General features: G+C 31.8%; 1 protein-coding gene across 10 annotated transcripts in view; it reads right to left on the bottom strand.

Moving 5' to 3' along the window:
• LOC141447299 (uncharacterized) overlaps positions 1 to 18,447 on the bottom strand; it is a 224,269-nt gene that overhangs the window by 47,857 nt on the left and 157,965 nt on the right. For all 10 annotated transcript variants that reach the window (XR_012454250.1, XR_012454251.1, XM_074114717.1 and 7 more), the window contains one exon: positions 18,243 to 18,300. Coding sequence is in view for 8 of the 10 variants with exons in the window: in XM_074114717.1 (XP_073970818.1) it covers positions 18,243 to 18,300 (58 nt within the window). In the remaining 2 variants the exon portion in view is untranslated. The remainder of the gene's footprint in view (positions 1 to 18,242; positions 18,301 to 18,447) is intronic.

Raw genomic sequence — 18,447 nt, 5'->3', positions numbered from 1 at the left:
AACATATGTATTGTGGTACTGGGTTCGATTCCCGGTCTTAGGCTTTGGATTTCATTTCATGGTTAATAAAAGAAATTTACAGTAAACTATGTTTGCTAGTCGCCTCCGTCCACGACGCCTAATTGGTAGTTGGACGTTAAGCCCCGCCTGATAAAATAGGCGATTACTTTACTTACTTCTCAAAAGAGATCTTCGGCTTAACCTCTGACCAAGAAGCTTCACCCGTGAGCTCTGCAGACCTCTACCTTCCTCTTAGAAAACCAAGAAGAAGATTACAGTCTTCTTAAAAGAGGTTTTAGCGCCTTGTCTTACTAGAAGACCGCGTGTCAGCTCAATCCCCTCAAGCCAACATGCCCTGGCAAGCCTTTATTTCAATGAAAATGAAATTTTTGGTAATTTAAAAAAAAAAATTAAAATTTCCACTTTTAAATAGTAAGAGAAAATAATGAATAGAGGCGAGATTTAAACTTTAAATAATATTCAAAATAGTTTTCATCATATAAAAGAAACAGCTAGATGATTGATTATATTACCTCACATAGTTTAGAACGCGTGATGTTAATATTTAATAACAATTAACAAATTGCCTCTTTATCGATTGAATAATTTACCATCTTTTTTAATTCTAATATATAATTAACTTTTATATATATTTTGTAATTTTAACGCCAGATTAAACTTTTATGAGAAAGATATTGCTGCATATTTAGTGGACATTTAAAAAAAAATATTTAAATAAATCCATTCACAAAAACCTGCGAATAAAATCATTTACATTCATAAGATCCATCTTTTTATTTTTTATTTTAATTCGTAATTACTGTCTTATTGGTGAGTTTTTTTTAATTCCTTAATTTTAATAAAAGAGGTGATGATAATTTTAAAGATATGGTATAAATAAGCAACGTGATTATTAAGTTAAATGAATTAATAATTATTTTTTCATTAAAAGATTTCAACAAAAAACAACTGGCTTATCTGATTAATACTTTCAGATAAATTTACAGGTTTGTCACGCGATAGAAGTGCTAATGTTGTTTAGATACAGTGAATTCTCATTTTTATTTTTTTTTAAATGAAAACTTATTTCAAGTAAAAGGAAACATTAAGATTTGTCTTTAAATTTATACGAACTACGTCCTCTGAACGAGAAATGACGAGAGAATTTTGCCCGGAGGCCGGCATAGCATTGAAAACAAGTTACGGTAGCCAATCATCTGAAAGCTGACGAGGCCATATAAATGAAATAATATCAATTCTTTCTGTCCCAGGATAATAGTAACTGTTTGAGGCTACGATTGATTTAAGAAAAACACGTCTGAATAGTAGATAAGATGATAAGTACAGGTAGACATCCTACAATGTGGTGATACATCACTACACTCCTGAGACCAAAGAACAATCTAAACAATGGGTTACCAAGGGGGAATCTGCGCCAAAAAAGGCGAAGACCGTTCCTTCGGCCGGAAAGATTATGGTGACTGTCTTTTGGGATTCGCAAGGAATAATCCTCATCGACTATCTGGAAAAGGGTAAAACTATTAAAGGTGCATATTATTCATCGTTATTGGACCGTTTGAAAACCGAGCTGCAAGAAAAACGCCCACGATTGGCCCACAAAAAAGTCCTTTTCCATCACGACAACGCACCAGCTCACACCTCAGCAGTTGTGGTCGCAAAACTAATGGAAATAGGGTTCCAACTCGTTTCACATCCCCCCTATTCTCCAGACTTGGCTCCCTCGGACTACTATTTGTTCCCCAATATGAAGAAATGGCTGGCGGGAAAAAGATTTTATTCAAACGAGGAGGTGATTGCAGAAACGAATGGCTATTTTTCAGACTTGGACAAATCCTATTATTCGCAAGGGATCAACAAACTAGAGCAGCGTTGGACGAAGTGTATAAGCCTAAAAGGAGACTATGTTGAAAAATAAAAAAGGTTTACCCCAAAAAATTAAGTAGTTTTTATTTTTGCACGGACTTTTCAAACGACCCTCGTATTACAGAATATGATCAACGCACTAAACAACTACTGCAAAATGTGGGGTTTGGTAGTCAACCTGGACAAATCCAAAATAATGATTTGTAGGGGGAGGGGAGGTAGACATTCCAAGTTGGAAAAGTGGAATTATGAGGGGGGTGGATATTGAAATTGTTGGTAGCTATAAATATCTGGGTGTCAACTTAACACCATTCCTGGCGTTTGATCTGCATTTAAAAGAAAAATTGAGTACGGCGAAATTTGCGATCAATTGCAACTGGAATAAGTTGTTTAATAACTCAAAAATCTCCTTCCAGCCAAAATTGAAAGTGTTTTACGCGACGGCGTGCACAGTAATGTGCTACGCTGCTCAGATTTGGGGATATAAACGATATGACACGTTGGAGAAGTTACAGAGGTTTTTTATAAAAAAGTTATTCAGACTACCTGGTAATACATCAAATTATATCATTAACTTAGAGTCAGGTTTACATACAATGTTTACTTTCACGCTAAAATTACATTTGAAATATATTTTGAAAGTTCTCAAACTCCCGGATCACAGACTACCCAAAATAATAGCCAAACAAGTGATTGCCAATAAAGTTCTATGGTGGGAAGAATGTGCAAAAATAGGCTCCCAATTGCAGACACCATACTCCCAAATGGAAAAGTTGCTAACTGGGGAAACCTCGTTGGATACTTTTATTTCGGTAGTGCAACAACAAGAGAAAGAGAACATGGTGTCGCGTGCTAGAATGGGACAATTTCATAAACTGTATCCCAGACTGCTATACGAGGTAGATTATGTCCGTTACAGGACATTTTCTGAGGCACAACTTCTCATGCAGGCCAGATCTGAATCGCTATACCTTAACTACAGGCCTTTTAGTACAGAGTCTGGGCAAGAGTGTACCCTGTGCAATTTGTCTGAGATTGAAGACATTTTCCACTTTATTGGGATATGCCCCATCCTGGCACCTTACAGATTGCAATATCTGGGAGGGAAAAAGTTAACACAGGAAGACGTCATTCTTTTTCTTAATGGGAAAAATTGGGACCACTTAGTTAAATATTTAAAGGCAGCTTTACTGTATTAGAAGACTGATTATGGAGGAATTCCAATGAATGGTTAATTTATTTTTTGGTTATGTTTATAAATTACTTTACTGTAACATACTACCGAGGATGAATTATTTTGTTGTAGCAACTCGGCAGACGGATTTTTATCCATGCTGAAAAGTGTTATTTCTTTTTATTTTTTTTCACTTTTATTTAAATCTTTGTATTATTTGATGTAAATAAAACACTACTATTATTATTATTATTATTATTATTATGTGGTGAAAAATCGCGATATAGGTGGCCCTAACTTAATACAAAAACTGGGATTCGGTTCTAAAAACAACTTTTTATGGTGTAAAATTGTTTTAATTTATGTACATAGAAAACTTAAATAAAATTCAACATCATGTAAAAACTAAAAAGATTATGATTTTAAAGTCAAAATCAAAAAAGAAACTTAACGTTATGTTCACAAATTTATTCCTCATAGTCACTTATTATAGTTGTTCGAGAATGTTTAACCAGGCCTTATTTCAAGAACTGAGCTTGTTTCATCGGCAAGTTCCCATCATTTCCGGTAGGTTTAGAGTTTTTAAAATAATAATAATCTGTCAAAAAAATTGTTTGCTCTTGCTTTGCTAATATTTATAAATTTCTTCATAGGCCGATAAGCAATTTTTTGAAGATTTCTACTATCTACGCTGGCGCATTGTGAAGGTTAAAAGTTTATCGAACTGGTGACTAGAGGAGGAGCCACCATACTTTTCCTATGCCGCGTTATAAACAAAAATGTCGCGCGTTTTTCCAACCGGGTAAGGAGTGAAAACGCCTTATAAAGATACCGCGTTCTAGAAAACCTACCTGCATGTTAAAAACGAAAAAGTCTGAAGATGCTGTTATGATGAGAGAGCATGAAAAGAACTGGGTGATGTGTCCTGGGATGTGCAGTAAAACTATGATGCCTTGGATGTGTAAACAAAGAACTGAACAGACTCTGTGCTTGGGTAGAAATCAGTTTACTCTCTGATTACAGGCCTATTCACGGGGCACAGGTAGGTTCAGGAAGCAGTTCTGTTCAAAGGTGGGGGCTTATTAGCTTGGAACTGTTGTACAGATTGTGTAAGGAAGAGGAGGAAACGACCTTACACTTGCGGACCTTTGAGACCAAAGGAATAGAACAGAATAGAACAGAAAATAAATTCATTATTCTGGGACAATTGTCCCCTAAGAATAAAAACTTGTACAATTAGAGGCCTTAACAGTTTGGCCTGTGATTAAACAGGAAATATACGTAAGTATTCACAAAAAGTGAAAATGAAAATAACAATAGAAATTAAGGAAATAAATTAAAACAATTAAAATTTCGGAGGAAGCTGGATAGAAAGGAGGTAACTGAATAGACGGGATTTAAAGATAGAAAGGGTAGGAGCATGGCGGACAGATGATGGCAAGGAGTTCTAGAGAGAGGTAGCACTTATTAGGAAGGACTTGTCAAAGGATGAGGTACGGTGTGAGGGAATATAGAGATCAGATGAGCGAGATCTTGTATTACGGGAATGGATCGAGGATTTAAACTTAAGGAGTTGGGAAAATATAGGATGGCCTTAGAGACTGGATGACTTGAAAAAGGAAAGAAGCCAAAAAATACTGGCGGCGATAGACAGGGGAAAAGCCACTTCAACTCATCGTAGTAGTGGCGAAATGCGAGTGTCTCTGGGGTTGCTGAAAATAAATCTTATGAAGCAGTTCATGAGAGGCGCTTGAGCTTAGCTTCGGTATCACCAGAAAGATCGCCGTACACTGGAAATAGGGGGAAAATAAGAGAGTTAAAACCAGGAGTTGCCAGGTCTTAATTGGAAAAAGGTGACAGGAACTATTAAACTGCTTTAGGATATGGATGGAACGACGAGAGATTTGGGAAACGGGTTTTTTTTCAGGATAAGTTTTGGTCAACAGTGATACCAAGGTTTTTCACAGAGAAACAATATTTAATTGGGATATTATAGAGGAAAAGATTAGGAAGTGGAGCCAATGATTTAAGGAGTGGGTTGGAGCCAATAACAATAGCTTTGGTCTTTTCTACAAGGAGATAGCAGCGCCAAAAGAACTAGTAGGGAAAGTCCTCAACCTGTTCAGTAGGGGAGGTTTCGTCAGTTAGATCCTAAGGGATGTGCACAATAAGCCTCTTTTGGCTGCGATATCGTGAGGCATAGATCCCATCCCGCCAAGTTAATCTAATCTAACATGCTGTTATAGTTCTTAATAACTTGATGTATACTACAAGCTAAAAGCTTGGACCAGTAACTTTGAACGTGCAAATAACTGATTACTATGTACTCATTTGAATCTGTTCTAAAAAAAAAAAAGAACTAGGAGTTTGGAAGCCTCGTTATTTGGTAATGGGCAGTATGGCCAGTAAAGAAGAACAGTCGGCAGAAAAAGGAAAAAGGTCCCCGGAGCTCCTAAAGTCCTTAAATTAAAGCAAAAGCTCCTTATATTAAAAGCAAATAAAAAAAAAAAAAGAAACCTACTCAGGATGACGAATTAAACTTCAAGGTTCAAATTATCTGGATAACTATATAAAAACTTCAGGAATCCTTGAATGAACAGTTAATTCTTTTTGCTAATATGGATATTCAGAGGTAAAGCCCACCTATAAAGAAGTAGGCGCTTGTTTTAATCAATTAGCTACCTTTTCAAAAACAAAAAAATCAACCTAATAATTTCGATATGGAGGTTTGATATTTAAAAAAAAAGAAAAGAAAAAACCAAAAGTAAAATGGCGTAGTTTAGTAATTACTGTTGATTATAAAAGTAGAATTGCAGCGACGATAACCATCTTATAAAACCAGTTAATAACTAAGTAGGTAGTATATATAAAAACGAAATATACAAACAGTAAATACACAAATACCCACCACTGCTGTTCTTAAGTTGGTAACCATGAAATGTTCCGTTTTTCCCCCCTTCTCCCTCCCCTTTATCAGAAAATGACCAGCTTTATTTGGAAAGGAGTTAACAGCAGGGGGGTGATTATAGGGAGATCTTCATGGATAGAATATCAGGTAGTTGTAGTTCTTAAGAGGGAACAAAACAAAAAAAAAAATGGTATAATCAGGTTTGTGAGAAAGTTTTAGACTGTTTGGACATTCAGGCGGGGATGGAAGAGGGGTTGCTGCGATGTTTGACGTATTATAATAATCGGTAGCTTATGGTTGAATAAAAAAAAGATTGATTCCACTGGAATTCTTTTTTCCTTTTTGGTTACGTTAAAACAAAAAAAGTTAGCGTAATCTACTCTTTATTTCTGTTCTCCTAGTCTCTTTACAATTACAGTCTTTACCAAGAAATAGAAATAAAAACTCTAGAAGGCACTCCTAATTCTCAAATCAAGATAAACACAAAAATCTCTTTCTCTTTGTACATGGAAGATCCGTTACTACAGAAACTAGAACTCCAGTCACATTGAGATAGAGAGAATGAGTAAGAAACGCTACCTAATATTTGATATTAATATGCGAGCTCCCTACAAGTAACAATAATAATAATAATAATAATGATTACAATGGCCGTGCTTCGAGCAAGCATTCAGATAAATCGATAGGATAAATCGATACAGTTTAAACTAAACTCTCGTTTAGAAATACACAAACATAATCTCATTGGCTTGAATCAAATTATTATTATTTTTACGTTAGGTTAACGCTATTTTCAAATCACTTAGATTACCCATAAAGCCAGTTTTATACCGAAATTAATATAAATAAACCAACTTCTAAAAAACTTCTAAAATGATGTAACGGATTTGATAACTTACAATGCTATAGTTTATCAGTTCTACAAAAGTTTCCCTGTGAATTACAAAAATTTAAAGCTATAATTGTGAAATATTCACTTAACTTCGCATCTCTTATAGGCACGATTTTCTTTTTTTAATTACTCTTAATTTGCTTTAAAAAAAGTATTGTGAAATTTTTGATTTTGATTATTAATCGTAAATGACCGTTTTGATATCCTTTTTTGCCCAATAAAATTACTTAAATCGGGAAATCTAAAGACTAAAAGTAAATTTAGAAGGGAGTAGTATCAAATTACCTCCAAAAAAAAAAAACATTTAACCCAAGTAACCCACAAAAAACCCAAATAACCTATTGAACACCCTTAGTGTAAGAGTACGATAGCACTTACAAGTTACATAGGGAAGCCCTAATCCCTTCATTCTGCCAAATTTGATCAAAATCGGGTTAAGATTTACACAATTATTAGTATTAACATTTTTGGAGGGGACCTCACATACATGGGGCTAACTCCTCTCCCATTTGATGTACAGCGTCGAGACCCCCAAAAGGCACACCTACATAAAATTCTGAATCGGCTGACACCTGATTCATGAAAATCGGTTCACGCGTTTAGGCGCTACGTTGTTTTTACAAAAAAAAAAAAAGGTAACAAGAAGAAGAACAATTTTTGAAAATGCCGTTTTTACCCATTTTCTCGCAAATTTTTTCTCGAAATCCATAGAGATCTGCAATTTGCAAAAAATGTAGTATTAAAAGAGGATTTGCCCCTATATTATAAAGAAAATTCTGGAAATGTCTTTCATAGAAAAATGTAAAAAAATGATCAAAGTTGGGTGTTTTTTCAAAGTTACGCTTATTCGTGCTTTGTTTGACAATCAACCTTCTTACATAGCACATGTATTTTAAATCAATTTATACTATTATAAAGGCTTTAAAAAATAATATTAATAACAATCAATTAAACTGAAAAATTGAAAAGAATCCATTTCTGTCACGAAAAGAAATAAATAAATCATCAAAAATAGATTTCTCAATCAATCAGTTCCATAGATACTTCACCGTTCACTGATTGAATGTATAGATTTGATCTCAATTAGTTGAAACTAAAAGACCACAACGGTGGATACTTTTAAAAGACTCTTTTAAATGTAGAGATAACCTCTAATTGCCCACTATTAGGCCTCTTATTGACGTCTGTATTAGTTAATGACTGCTTCGATGATTGGCATCAAACTAATCTCAATTATTTCGTATTATTTTCTTTTTCATCTTTTGTATGAATGTACGAAGCCCCATTAATTATACTTTACGTACACATTAGTTTTTGAATAAGATTTCAGTTTAAATTTGACAGCGTGTCAAAAACATTTTAGTATGAGTTTAAAAGATAATTAATAAGAAGAAGAATTAGCTTCTTCAGCTTTAGTTAGAGATTTTGTTAATTCATCTTGTTACGAGATTTGGCTGTGTAACTCTCATTATGAACAGAGAAACAAACGTTATGAAGAGAGATATAAAGGATTGGAATTTGAACGAATTATAAAACCTCCAAAATTTAACCTTCAACATCTCAATAACTACTAAAATTACTATAACATTGCAGTCCATACCAGTCAAAAACCAAACTTTTCTCTACAATTCAGTAAAGATTTCATAAAAATCTAAAAAAAAATACGAATGGTGATACAAAGGTTTAAAATTTGAACGAATACGAAAACCTCCAAAATTTAACCTTCAATATCTCAATAACTATTATCACTAAAACATTGCTATTTATACTTGTTGTAGAGAAAACTTTTCTCTACAATTCGGTAATTCATTGAAATCTGATAAAAAGAAAAAGAGATATAAACCTTTGAAATTGGAATGAATTTGATATTGGAATTTGAACGTAATCGAAAACTTCCAAAATTAACCTTTTATATCTCATTTAACTATAGCCACTAAAACAATGCAATTTATACCAGTTATAGAGCAAAGTTCTCTCTACAATTCGATAAAGAATTTATTAGAATCCGAACAATACGGAGAGAGAAATAAAGGATTTAAATTTCAACTACTTGCAAAACCTCCAAACTTTAACCTTCTATATCTCATTAACTATAGCCACCAAAACAATGCAATTTATACCAGTTATAGAGCAAAGTTTTCTCTACAATTCGATAATGAATTTATTAGAATCCAACAATAGGGAGAGAGAAATAAAGGATTTAAATTTCAACTACTTGCAAAACCTCCAAACTTTAACCTTCTATATCTCATTAACTATAGTCACCAAAACAATGCAATTTATACCAGTTATAGAGCACAGTTTTCTCTACAATTCGATAAAGAATTTATTAGAATCCGAACAATACGGAGAGAGAAATAAAGGATTTAAATTTCAACTACTTGCAAAACCTCCAAACTTTAACCTTCTATATCTCATTAACTATAGCCACCAAAACAATGCAATTTATACCAGTTATAGAGCAGAGTTTTCTCTACAATTCGATAAAGAATTTATTAGAATCCGAACAATAGGGAGAGAGAAATAAAGGATTTAAATTTCAACTACTTGCAAAACCTCCAAACTTTAACCTTCTATATCTCATTAACTATAGTCACCAAAACAATGCAATTTATACCAGTTATAGAGCAGAGTTTTCTCTACAATTCGATAATGAATTTATTACAATCCGAACAATACGGAGAGAGAAATAAAGGATTTAAATTTCAACTACTTGCAAAACCTCCAAACTTTAACCTTCTATATCTCATTAACTATAGTCACCAAAACAATGCAATTTATACCAGTTATAGAGCAAAGTTTTCTCTACAATTCGATAATGAATTTATTACAATCCGAACAATACGGAGAGAGAAATAAAGGATTTAAATTTCAACTACTTGCAAAACCTCCAAACTTTAACCTTCTATATCTCATTAACTATAGCCACCAAAACAATGCAATTTATACCAGTTATAGAGCAAAGTTTTCTCTACAATTCGATAAAGAATTTATTAGAATCCGAACAATACGGAGAGAGAAATAAAGGATTTAAATTTCAACTACTTGCAAAACCTCCAAACCTTAACTTTCTATATCTCATTAACTATAGCCACCAAAACAATGCAATTTATACCAGTTATAGAGCAAAGTTTTCTCTACAATTCGATAATGAATTTATTACAATCCGAACAATACGGAGAGAGAAATAAAGCATTTAAATTTCAACTACTTGCAAAACCTCCAAACTTTAACCTTCTATATCTCATTAACTATAGCCACCAAAACAATGCAATTTATACCAGTTATAGAGCAAAGTTTTCTCTACAATTCGATAAAGAATTTATTAGAATCCGAACAATACGGAGAGAGAAATAAAGGATTTAAATTTCAACTACTTGCAAAACCTCCAAACTTTAACCTTCTATATCTCATTAACTATAGCCACCAAAACAATGCAATTTATACCAGTTATAGAGCAAAGTTTTCTCTACAATTCGATAATGAATTTATTACAATCCGAACAATACGGAGAGAGAAATAAAGCATTTAAATTTCAACTACTTGCAAAACCTCCAAAATTTAACCTTCTATATCTCATTAACTATAGCCACCAAAACAATGCAATTTATACCAGTTATAGAGCAAAGTTTTCTCTACAATTCGATAAAGAATTTATTAGAATCCGAACAATACGGAGAGAGAAATAAAGGATTTAAATTTCAACTACTTGCAAAACCTCCAAACTTTAACTTTCTATATCTCATTAACTATAGCCACCAAAACAATGCAATTTATACCAGTTATAGAGCAAAGTTTTCTCTACAATTCGATAATGAATTTATTACAATCCGAACAATACGGAGAGAGAAATAAAGCATTTAAATTTCAACTACTTGCAAAACCTCCAAACTTTAACCTTCTATATCTCATTAACTATAGCCACCAAAACAATGCAATTTATACCAGTTATAGAGCAAAGTTTTCTCTACAATTCGATAAAGAATTTATTACAATCCGAACAATACGGAGAGAGAAATAAAGGATTTAAATTTCAACTACTTGCAAAACCTCCAAACTTTAACCTTCTATATCTCATTAACTATAGCCACCAAAACAATGCAATTTATACCAGTTATAGAGCAAAGTTTTCTCTACAATTCGATAAAGAATTTATTACAATCCGAACAATACGGAGAGAGAAATAAAGGATTTAAATTTCAACTACTTGCAAAACCTCCAAACTTTAACCTTCTATATCTCATTAACTATAGCCACCAAAACAATGCAATTTATACCAGTTATAGAGCAAAGTTTTCTCTACAATTCGATAATGAATTTATTACAATCCGAACAATACGGAGAGAGAAATAAAGCATTTAAATTTCAACTACTTGCAAAACCTCCAAACTTTAACCTTCTATATCACATTAACTATAGCCACCAAAACAATGCAATTTATACCAGTTATAGAGCAAAGTTTTCTCTACAATTCGATAAAGAATTTATTAAAATCCGAACAATACGGAGAGAGAAATAAAGCATTTAAATTTCAACTACTTGCAAAACCTCCAAACTTTAACCTTCTATATCTCATTAACTATAGCCACCAAAACAATGCAATTTATACCAGTTATAGAGCAAAGTTTTCTCTACAATTCGATAAAGAATTTATTAGAATCCGAAAAATACGGAGAGAGAAATAAAGGATTTAAATTTCAACTACTTGCAAAACCTCCAAACTTTAACTTTCTATATCTCATTAACTATAGCCACCAAAACAATGCAATTTATACCAGTTATAGAGCAAAGTTTTCTCTACAATTCGATAAAGAATTTATTAGAATCCGAACAATACGGAGAGAGAAATAAAGGATTTAAATTTCAACTACTTGCAAAACCTCCAAACTTTAACCTTCTATGTCTCATTAACTATAGCCACTGAAACAATGCAATTTATACCAGTTATAGAGCAAAGTTTTCTCTACAATTCGATAATGAATTTATTAGAATCCGAACAATACGGAGAGAGAAATAAAGGATTTAAATTTCAACTACTTGCAAAACCTCCAAACTTTAACCTTCTATATCTCATTAACTATAGCCACCAAAACAATGCAATTTATACCAGTTATAGAGCAAAGTTTTCTCTACAATTCGATAATGAATTTATTACAATCCGAACAATACGGAGAGAGAAATAAAGCATTTAAATTTCAACTACTTGCAAAACCTCCAAACTTTAACCTTCTATATCTCATTAACTATAGCCACCAAAACAATGCAATTTATACCAGTTATAGAGCAAAGTTTTCTCTACAATTCGATAATGAATTTATTACAATCCGAACAATACGGAGAGAGAAATAAAGCATTTAAATTTCAACTACTTGCAAAACCTCCAAACTTTAACCTTCTATATCTCATTAACTATAGCCACCAAAACAATGCAATTTATACCAGTTATAGAGCAAAGTTTTCTCTACAATTCGATAAAGAATTTATTAGAATCCGAACAATACGGAGAGAGAAATAAAGGATTTAAATTTCAACTACTTGCAAAACCTCCAAACTTTAACTTTCTATATCTCATTAACTATAGCCACCAAAACAATGCAATTTATACCAGTTATAGAGCAAAGTTTTCTCTACAATTCGATAATGAATTTATTACAATCCGAACAATACGGAGAGAGAAATAAAGCATTTAAATTTCAACTACTTGCAAAACCTCCAAACTTTAACCTTCTATATCTCATTAACTATAGCCACCAAAACAATGCAATTTATACCAGTTATAGAGCAAAGTTTTCTCTACAATTCGATAAAGAATTTATTAGAATCCGAACAATACGGAGAGAGAAATAAAGGATTTAAATTTCAACTACTTGCAAAACCTCCAAACTTTAACCTTCTATATCTCATTAACTATAGCCACCAAAACAATGCAATTTATACCAGTTATAGAGCAAAGTTTTCTCTACAATTCGATAATGAATTTATTACAATCCGAACAATACGGAGAGAGAAATAAAGCATTTAAATTTCAACTACTTGCAAAACCTCCAAAATTTAACCTTCTATATCTCATTAACTATAGCCACCAAAACAATGCAATTTATACCAGTTATAGAGCAAAGTTTTCTCTACAATTCGATAAAGAATTTATTAGAATCCGAACAATACGGAGAGAGAAATAAAGGATTTAAATTTCAACTACTTGCAAAACCTCCAAACTTTAACTTTCTATATCTCATTAACTATAGCCACCAAAACAATGCAATTTATACCAGTTATAGAGCAAAGTTTTCTCTACAATTCGATAATGAATTTATTACAATCCGAACAATACGGAGAGAGAAATAAAGCATTTAAATTTCAACTACTTGCAAAACCTCCAAACTTTAACCTTCTATATCTCATTAACTATAGCCACCAAAACAATGCAATTTATACCAGTTATAGAGCAAAGTTTTCTCTACAATTCGATAAAGAATTTATTACAATCCGAACAATACGGAGAGAGAAATAAAGGATTTAAATTTCAACTACTTGCAAAACCTCCAAACTTTAACCTTCTATATCTCATTAACTATAGCCACCAAAACAATGCAATTTATACCAGTTATAGAGCAAAGTTTTCTCTACAATTCGATAAAGAATTTATTACAATCCGAACAATACGGAGAGAGAAATAAAGGATTTAAATTTCAACTACTTGCAAAACCTCCAAACTTTAACCTTCTATATCTCATTAACTATAGCCACCAAAACAATGCAATTTATACCAGTTATAGAGCAAAGTTTTCTCTACAATTCGATAATGAATTTATTACAATCCGAACAATACGGAGAGAGAAATAAAACATTTAAATTTCAACTACTTGCAAAACCTCCAAACTTTAACCTTCTATATCACATTAACTATAGCCACCAAAACAATGCAATTTATACCAGTTATAGAGCAAAGTTTTCTCTACAATTCGATAAAGAATTTATTAGAATCCGAACAATACGGAGAGAGAAATAAAGGATTTAAATTTCAACTACTTGCAAAACCTCCAAACTTTAACCTTCTATGTCTCATTAACTATAGCCACTGAAACAATGCAATTTATACCAGTTATAGAGCAAAGTTTTCTCTACAATTCGATAATGAATTTATTAGAATCCGAACAATACGGAGAGAGAAATAAAGGATTTAAATTTCAACTACTTGCAAAACCTCCAAACTTTAACCTTCTATATCTCATTAACTATAGCCACCAAAACAATGCAATTTATACCAGTTATAGAGCAAAGTTTTCTCTACAATTCGATAATGAATTTATTACAATCCGAACAATACGGAGAGAGAAATAAAGCATTTAAATTTCAACTACTTGCAAAACCTCCAAACTTTAACCTTCTATATCTCATTAACTATAGCCACCAAAACAATGCAATTTATACCAGTTATAGAGCAAAGTTTTCTCTACAATTCGATAATGAATTTATTACAATCCGAACAATACGGAGAGAGAAATAAAGCATTTAAATTTCAACTACTTGCAAAACCTCCAAACTTTAACCTTCTATATCTCATTAACTATAGCCACCAAAACAATGCAATTTATACCAGTTATAGAGCAAAGTTTTCTCTACAATTCGATAAAGAATTTATTAGAATCCGAACAATACGGAGAGAGAAATAAAGGATTTAAATTTCAACTACTTGCAAAACCTCCAAACTTTAACTTTCTATATCTCATTAACTATAGCCACCAAAACAATGCAATTTATACCAGTTATAGAGCAAAGTTTTCTCTACAATTCGATAATGAATTTATTACAATCCGAACAATACGGAGAGAGAAATAAAGCATTTAAATTTCAACTACTTGCAAAACCTCCAAACTTTAACCTTCTATATCTCATTAACTATAGCCACCAAAACAATGCAATTTATACCAGTTATAGAGCAAAGTTTTCTCTACAATTCGATAAAGAATTTATTAGAATCCGAACAATACGGAGAGAGAAATAAAGGATTTAAATTTCAACTACTTGCAAAACCTCCAAACTTTAACCTTCTATGTCTCATTAACTATAGCCACTGAAACAATGCAATTTATACCAGTTATAGAGCAAAGTTTTCTCTACAATTCGATAATGAATTTATTAGAATCCGAACAATACGGAGAGAGAAATAAAGGATTTAAATTTCAACTACTTGCAAAACCTCCAAACTTTAACCTTCTATATCTCATTAACTATAGCCACCAAAACAATGCAATTTATACCAGTTATAGAGCAAAGTTTTCTCTACAATTCGATAATGAATTTATTACAATCCGAACAATACGGAGAGAGAAATAAAGCATTTAAATTTCAACTACTTGCAAAACCTCCAAACTTTAACCTTCTATATCTCATTAACTATAGCCACCAAAACAATGCAATTTATACCAGTTATAGAGCAAAGTTTTCTCTACAATTCGATAATGAATTTATTACAATCCGAACAATACGGAGAGAGAAATAAAGCATTTAAATTTCAACTACTTGCAAAACCTCCAAACTTTAACCTTCTATATCTCATTAACTATAGCCACCAAAACAATGCAATTTATACCAGTTATAGAGCAAAGTTTTCTCTACAATTCGATAAAGAATTTATTAGAATCCGAACAATACGGAGAGAGAAATAAAGGATTTAAATTTCAACTACTTGCAAAACCTCCAAACTTTAACTTTCTATATCTCATTAACTATAGCCACCAAAACAATGCAATTTATACCAGTTATAGAGCAAAGTTTTCTCTACAATTCGATAATGAATTTATTACAATCCGAACAATACGGAGAGAGAAATAAAGGATTTAAATTTCAACTACTTGCAAAACCTCCAAACTTTAACCTTCTATATCTCATTAACTATAGCCACCAAAACAATGCAATTTATACCAGTTATAGAGCAAAGTTTTCTCTACAATTCGATAAAGAATTTATTAGAATCCGAACAATACGGAGAGAGAAATAAAGGATTTAAATTTCAACTACTTGCAAAACCTCCAAACTTTAACCTTCTATGTCTCATTAACTATAGCCACTGAAACAATGCAATTTATACCAGTTATAAAGCAAAGTTTTCTCTACATTTCGGTATAGATTTCACTAAAATCTGATAAATAGAAAAAGAGATATAAACGTTTGAAATTTGAACGAATTCGATACTGGATTGAGAACGTATTCTAAAAGCACCAAAATTAAACCTTATAATGTTATCTCATTAACTATTGTCTTTAAAAGAATGCAATTTATACCAGTTATAGAGCAGAGTTTTCTCTACAATTCGATAAAGAATTTATTAGAATCCGAACAATAGGGAGAGAGAAATAAAGCATTTAAATTTCAACTACTTGCAAAACCTCCAAACTTTAACCTTCTATATCTCATTAACTATAGTCACCAAAACAATGCAATTTATACCAGTTATAGAGCAAAGTTTTCTCTACAATTCGATAATGAATTTATTACAATCCGAACAATACGGAGAGAGAAATAAAGGATTTAAATTTCAACTACTTGCAAAACCTCCAAACTTTAACCTTCTATATCTCATTAACTATAGCCACCAAAACAATGCAATTTATACCAGTTATAGAGCAAAGTTTTCTCTACAATTCGATAAAGAATTTATTAGAATCCGAACAATACGGAGAGAGAAATAAAGGATTTAAATTTCAACTACTTGCAAAACCTCCAAACTTTAACCTTCTATATCTCATTAACTATAGTCACCAAAACAATGCAATTTATACCAGTTATAGAGCAGAGTTTTCTCTACAATTCGATAATGAATTTATTACAATCCGAACAATACGGAGAGAGAAATAAAGGATTTAAATTTCAACTACTTGCAAATCCTCCAAACTTTAACCTTCTATGTCTCATTAACTATAGCCACTGAAACAATGCAATTTATACCAGTTATAGAGCAAAGTTTTCTCTACAATTCGATAATGAATTTATTACAATCCGAACAATACGGAGAGAGAAATAAAGGATTTAAATTTCAACTACTTGCAAAACCTCCAAACTTTAACCTTCTATGTCTCATTAACTATAGCCACTGAAACAATGCAATTTATACCAGTTATAGAGCAAAGTTTTCTCTACAATTCGATAATGAATTTATTACAATCCGAACAATACGGAGAGAGAAATAAAGCATTTAAATTTCAACTACTTGCAAAACCTCCAAACTTTAACCTTCTATATCTCATTAACTATAGTCACCAAAACAATGCAATTTATACCAGTTATAGAGCAGAGTTTTCTCTACAATTCGATAATGAATTTATTACAATCCGAACAATACGGAGAGAGAAATAAAGGATTTAAATTTCAACTACTTGCAAAACCTCCAAACTTTAACCTTCTATGTCTCATTAACTATAGCCACTGAAACAATGCAATTTATACCAGTTATAGAGCAAAGTTTTCTCTACAATTCGATAATGAATTTATTACAATCCGAACAATACGGAGAGAGAAATAAAGGATTTAAATTTCAACTACTTGCAAAACCTCCAAACTTTAACCTTCTATATCTCATTAACTATAGTCACCAAAACAATGCAATTTATACCAGTTATAGAGCAGAGTTTTCTCTACAATTCGATAAAGAATTTATTAGAATCCGAACAATACGGAGAGAGAAATAAAGGATTTAAATTTCAACTACTTGCAAAACCTCCAAACTTTAACCTTCTATGTCTCATTAACTATAGCCACTGAAACAATGCAATTTATACCAGTTATAAAGCAAAGTTTTCTCTACATTTCGGTATAGATTTTACTAAAATCTGATAAATAGAAAAAGAGATATAAACGTTTGAAATTTGAACGAATTCGATACTGGATTGAGAACGTATTCTAAAAGCACCAAAATTAAACCTTATAATGTTATCTCATTAACTATTGTCTTTAAAACAATGCAATTTATACCAGTTATAGAGCAGAGTTTTCTCTACAATTCGATAAAGAATTTATTAGAATCCGAACAATAGGGAGAGAGAAATAAAGCATTTAAATTTCAACTACTTGCAAAACCTCCAAACTTTAACCTTCTATATCTCATTAACTATAGCCACTAAGACAATGCAATTTAAACCAGTTATAAAGCAAAGTTTTCTCTACATTTCGGTATAGATTTCACTGAAATCTGATAAATAGAAAAAGAGATATAAACGTTTGAAATTTGAACGAATTCGATACTGGAATGAGAACGTATTCTAAAAGCACCAAAATTAAACCTTATAATTTTATCTCATTAACTATTGCCTTTAAAACAATGCAATTTATACCAGTTTTAGAGCTACATAATGTATAGAGAACATAAAAAACAAAAATTCTCTTACCTTTACAATTTTTCAGCCAACTTTCCATTTGTAAATCTTCAGGTTTCCCAAAAAGGCACTGAAAATTGAAAGTAAAGTTAGTGTACCTAATTTTGACCATATAAATGTGTAAAATGTTTTGTTAAAAACATATTGAACGACCACTTCCTTATTCTTCTTAAAAATTATCTGGTTATGGCCGCTATTAGTTTAAAAACACAAAAAT

Source organism: Rhodnius prolixus, unplaced genomic scaffold, assembly GCF_049639745.1.
Source record: "Rhodnius prolixus isolate KJV_2025 unplaced genomic scaffold, Rpr scaffold_7, whole genome shotgun sequence".
Taxonomy (NCBI): Eukaryota; Metazoa; Arthropoda; class Insecta; order Hemiptera; family Reduviidae; genus Rhodnius; species Rhodnius prolixus.
The sequence above is the reverse complement of the archived record's forward strand: the minus strand, read 5'-3'. Positions and strand labels throughout refer to the sequence as shown.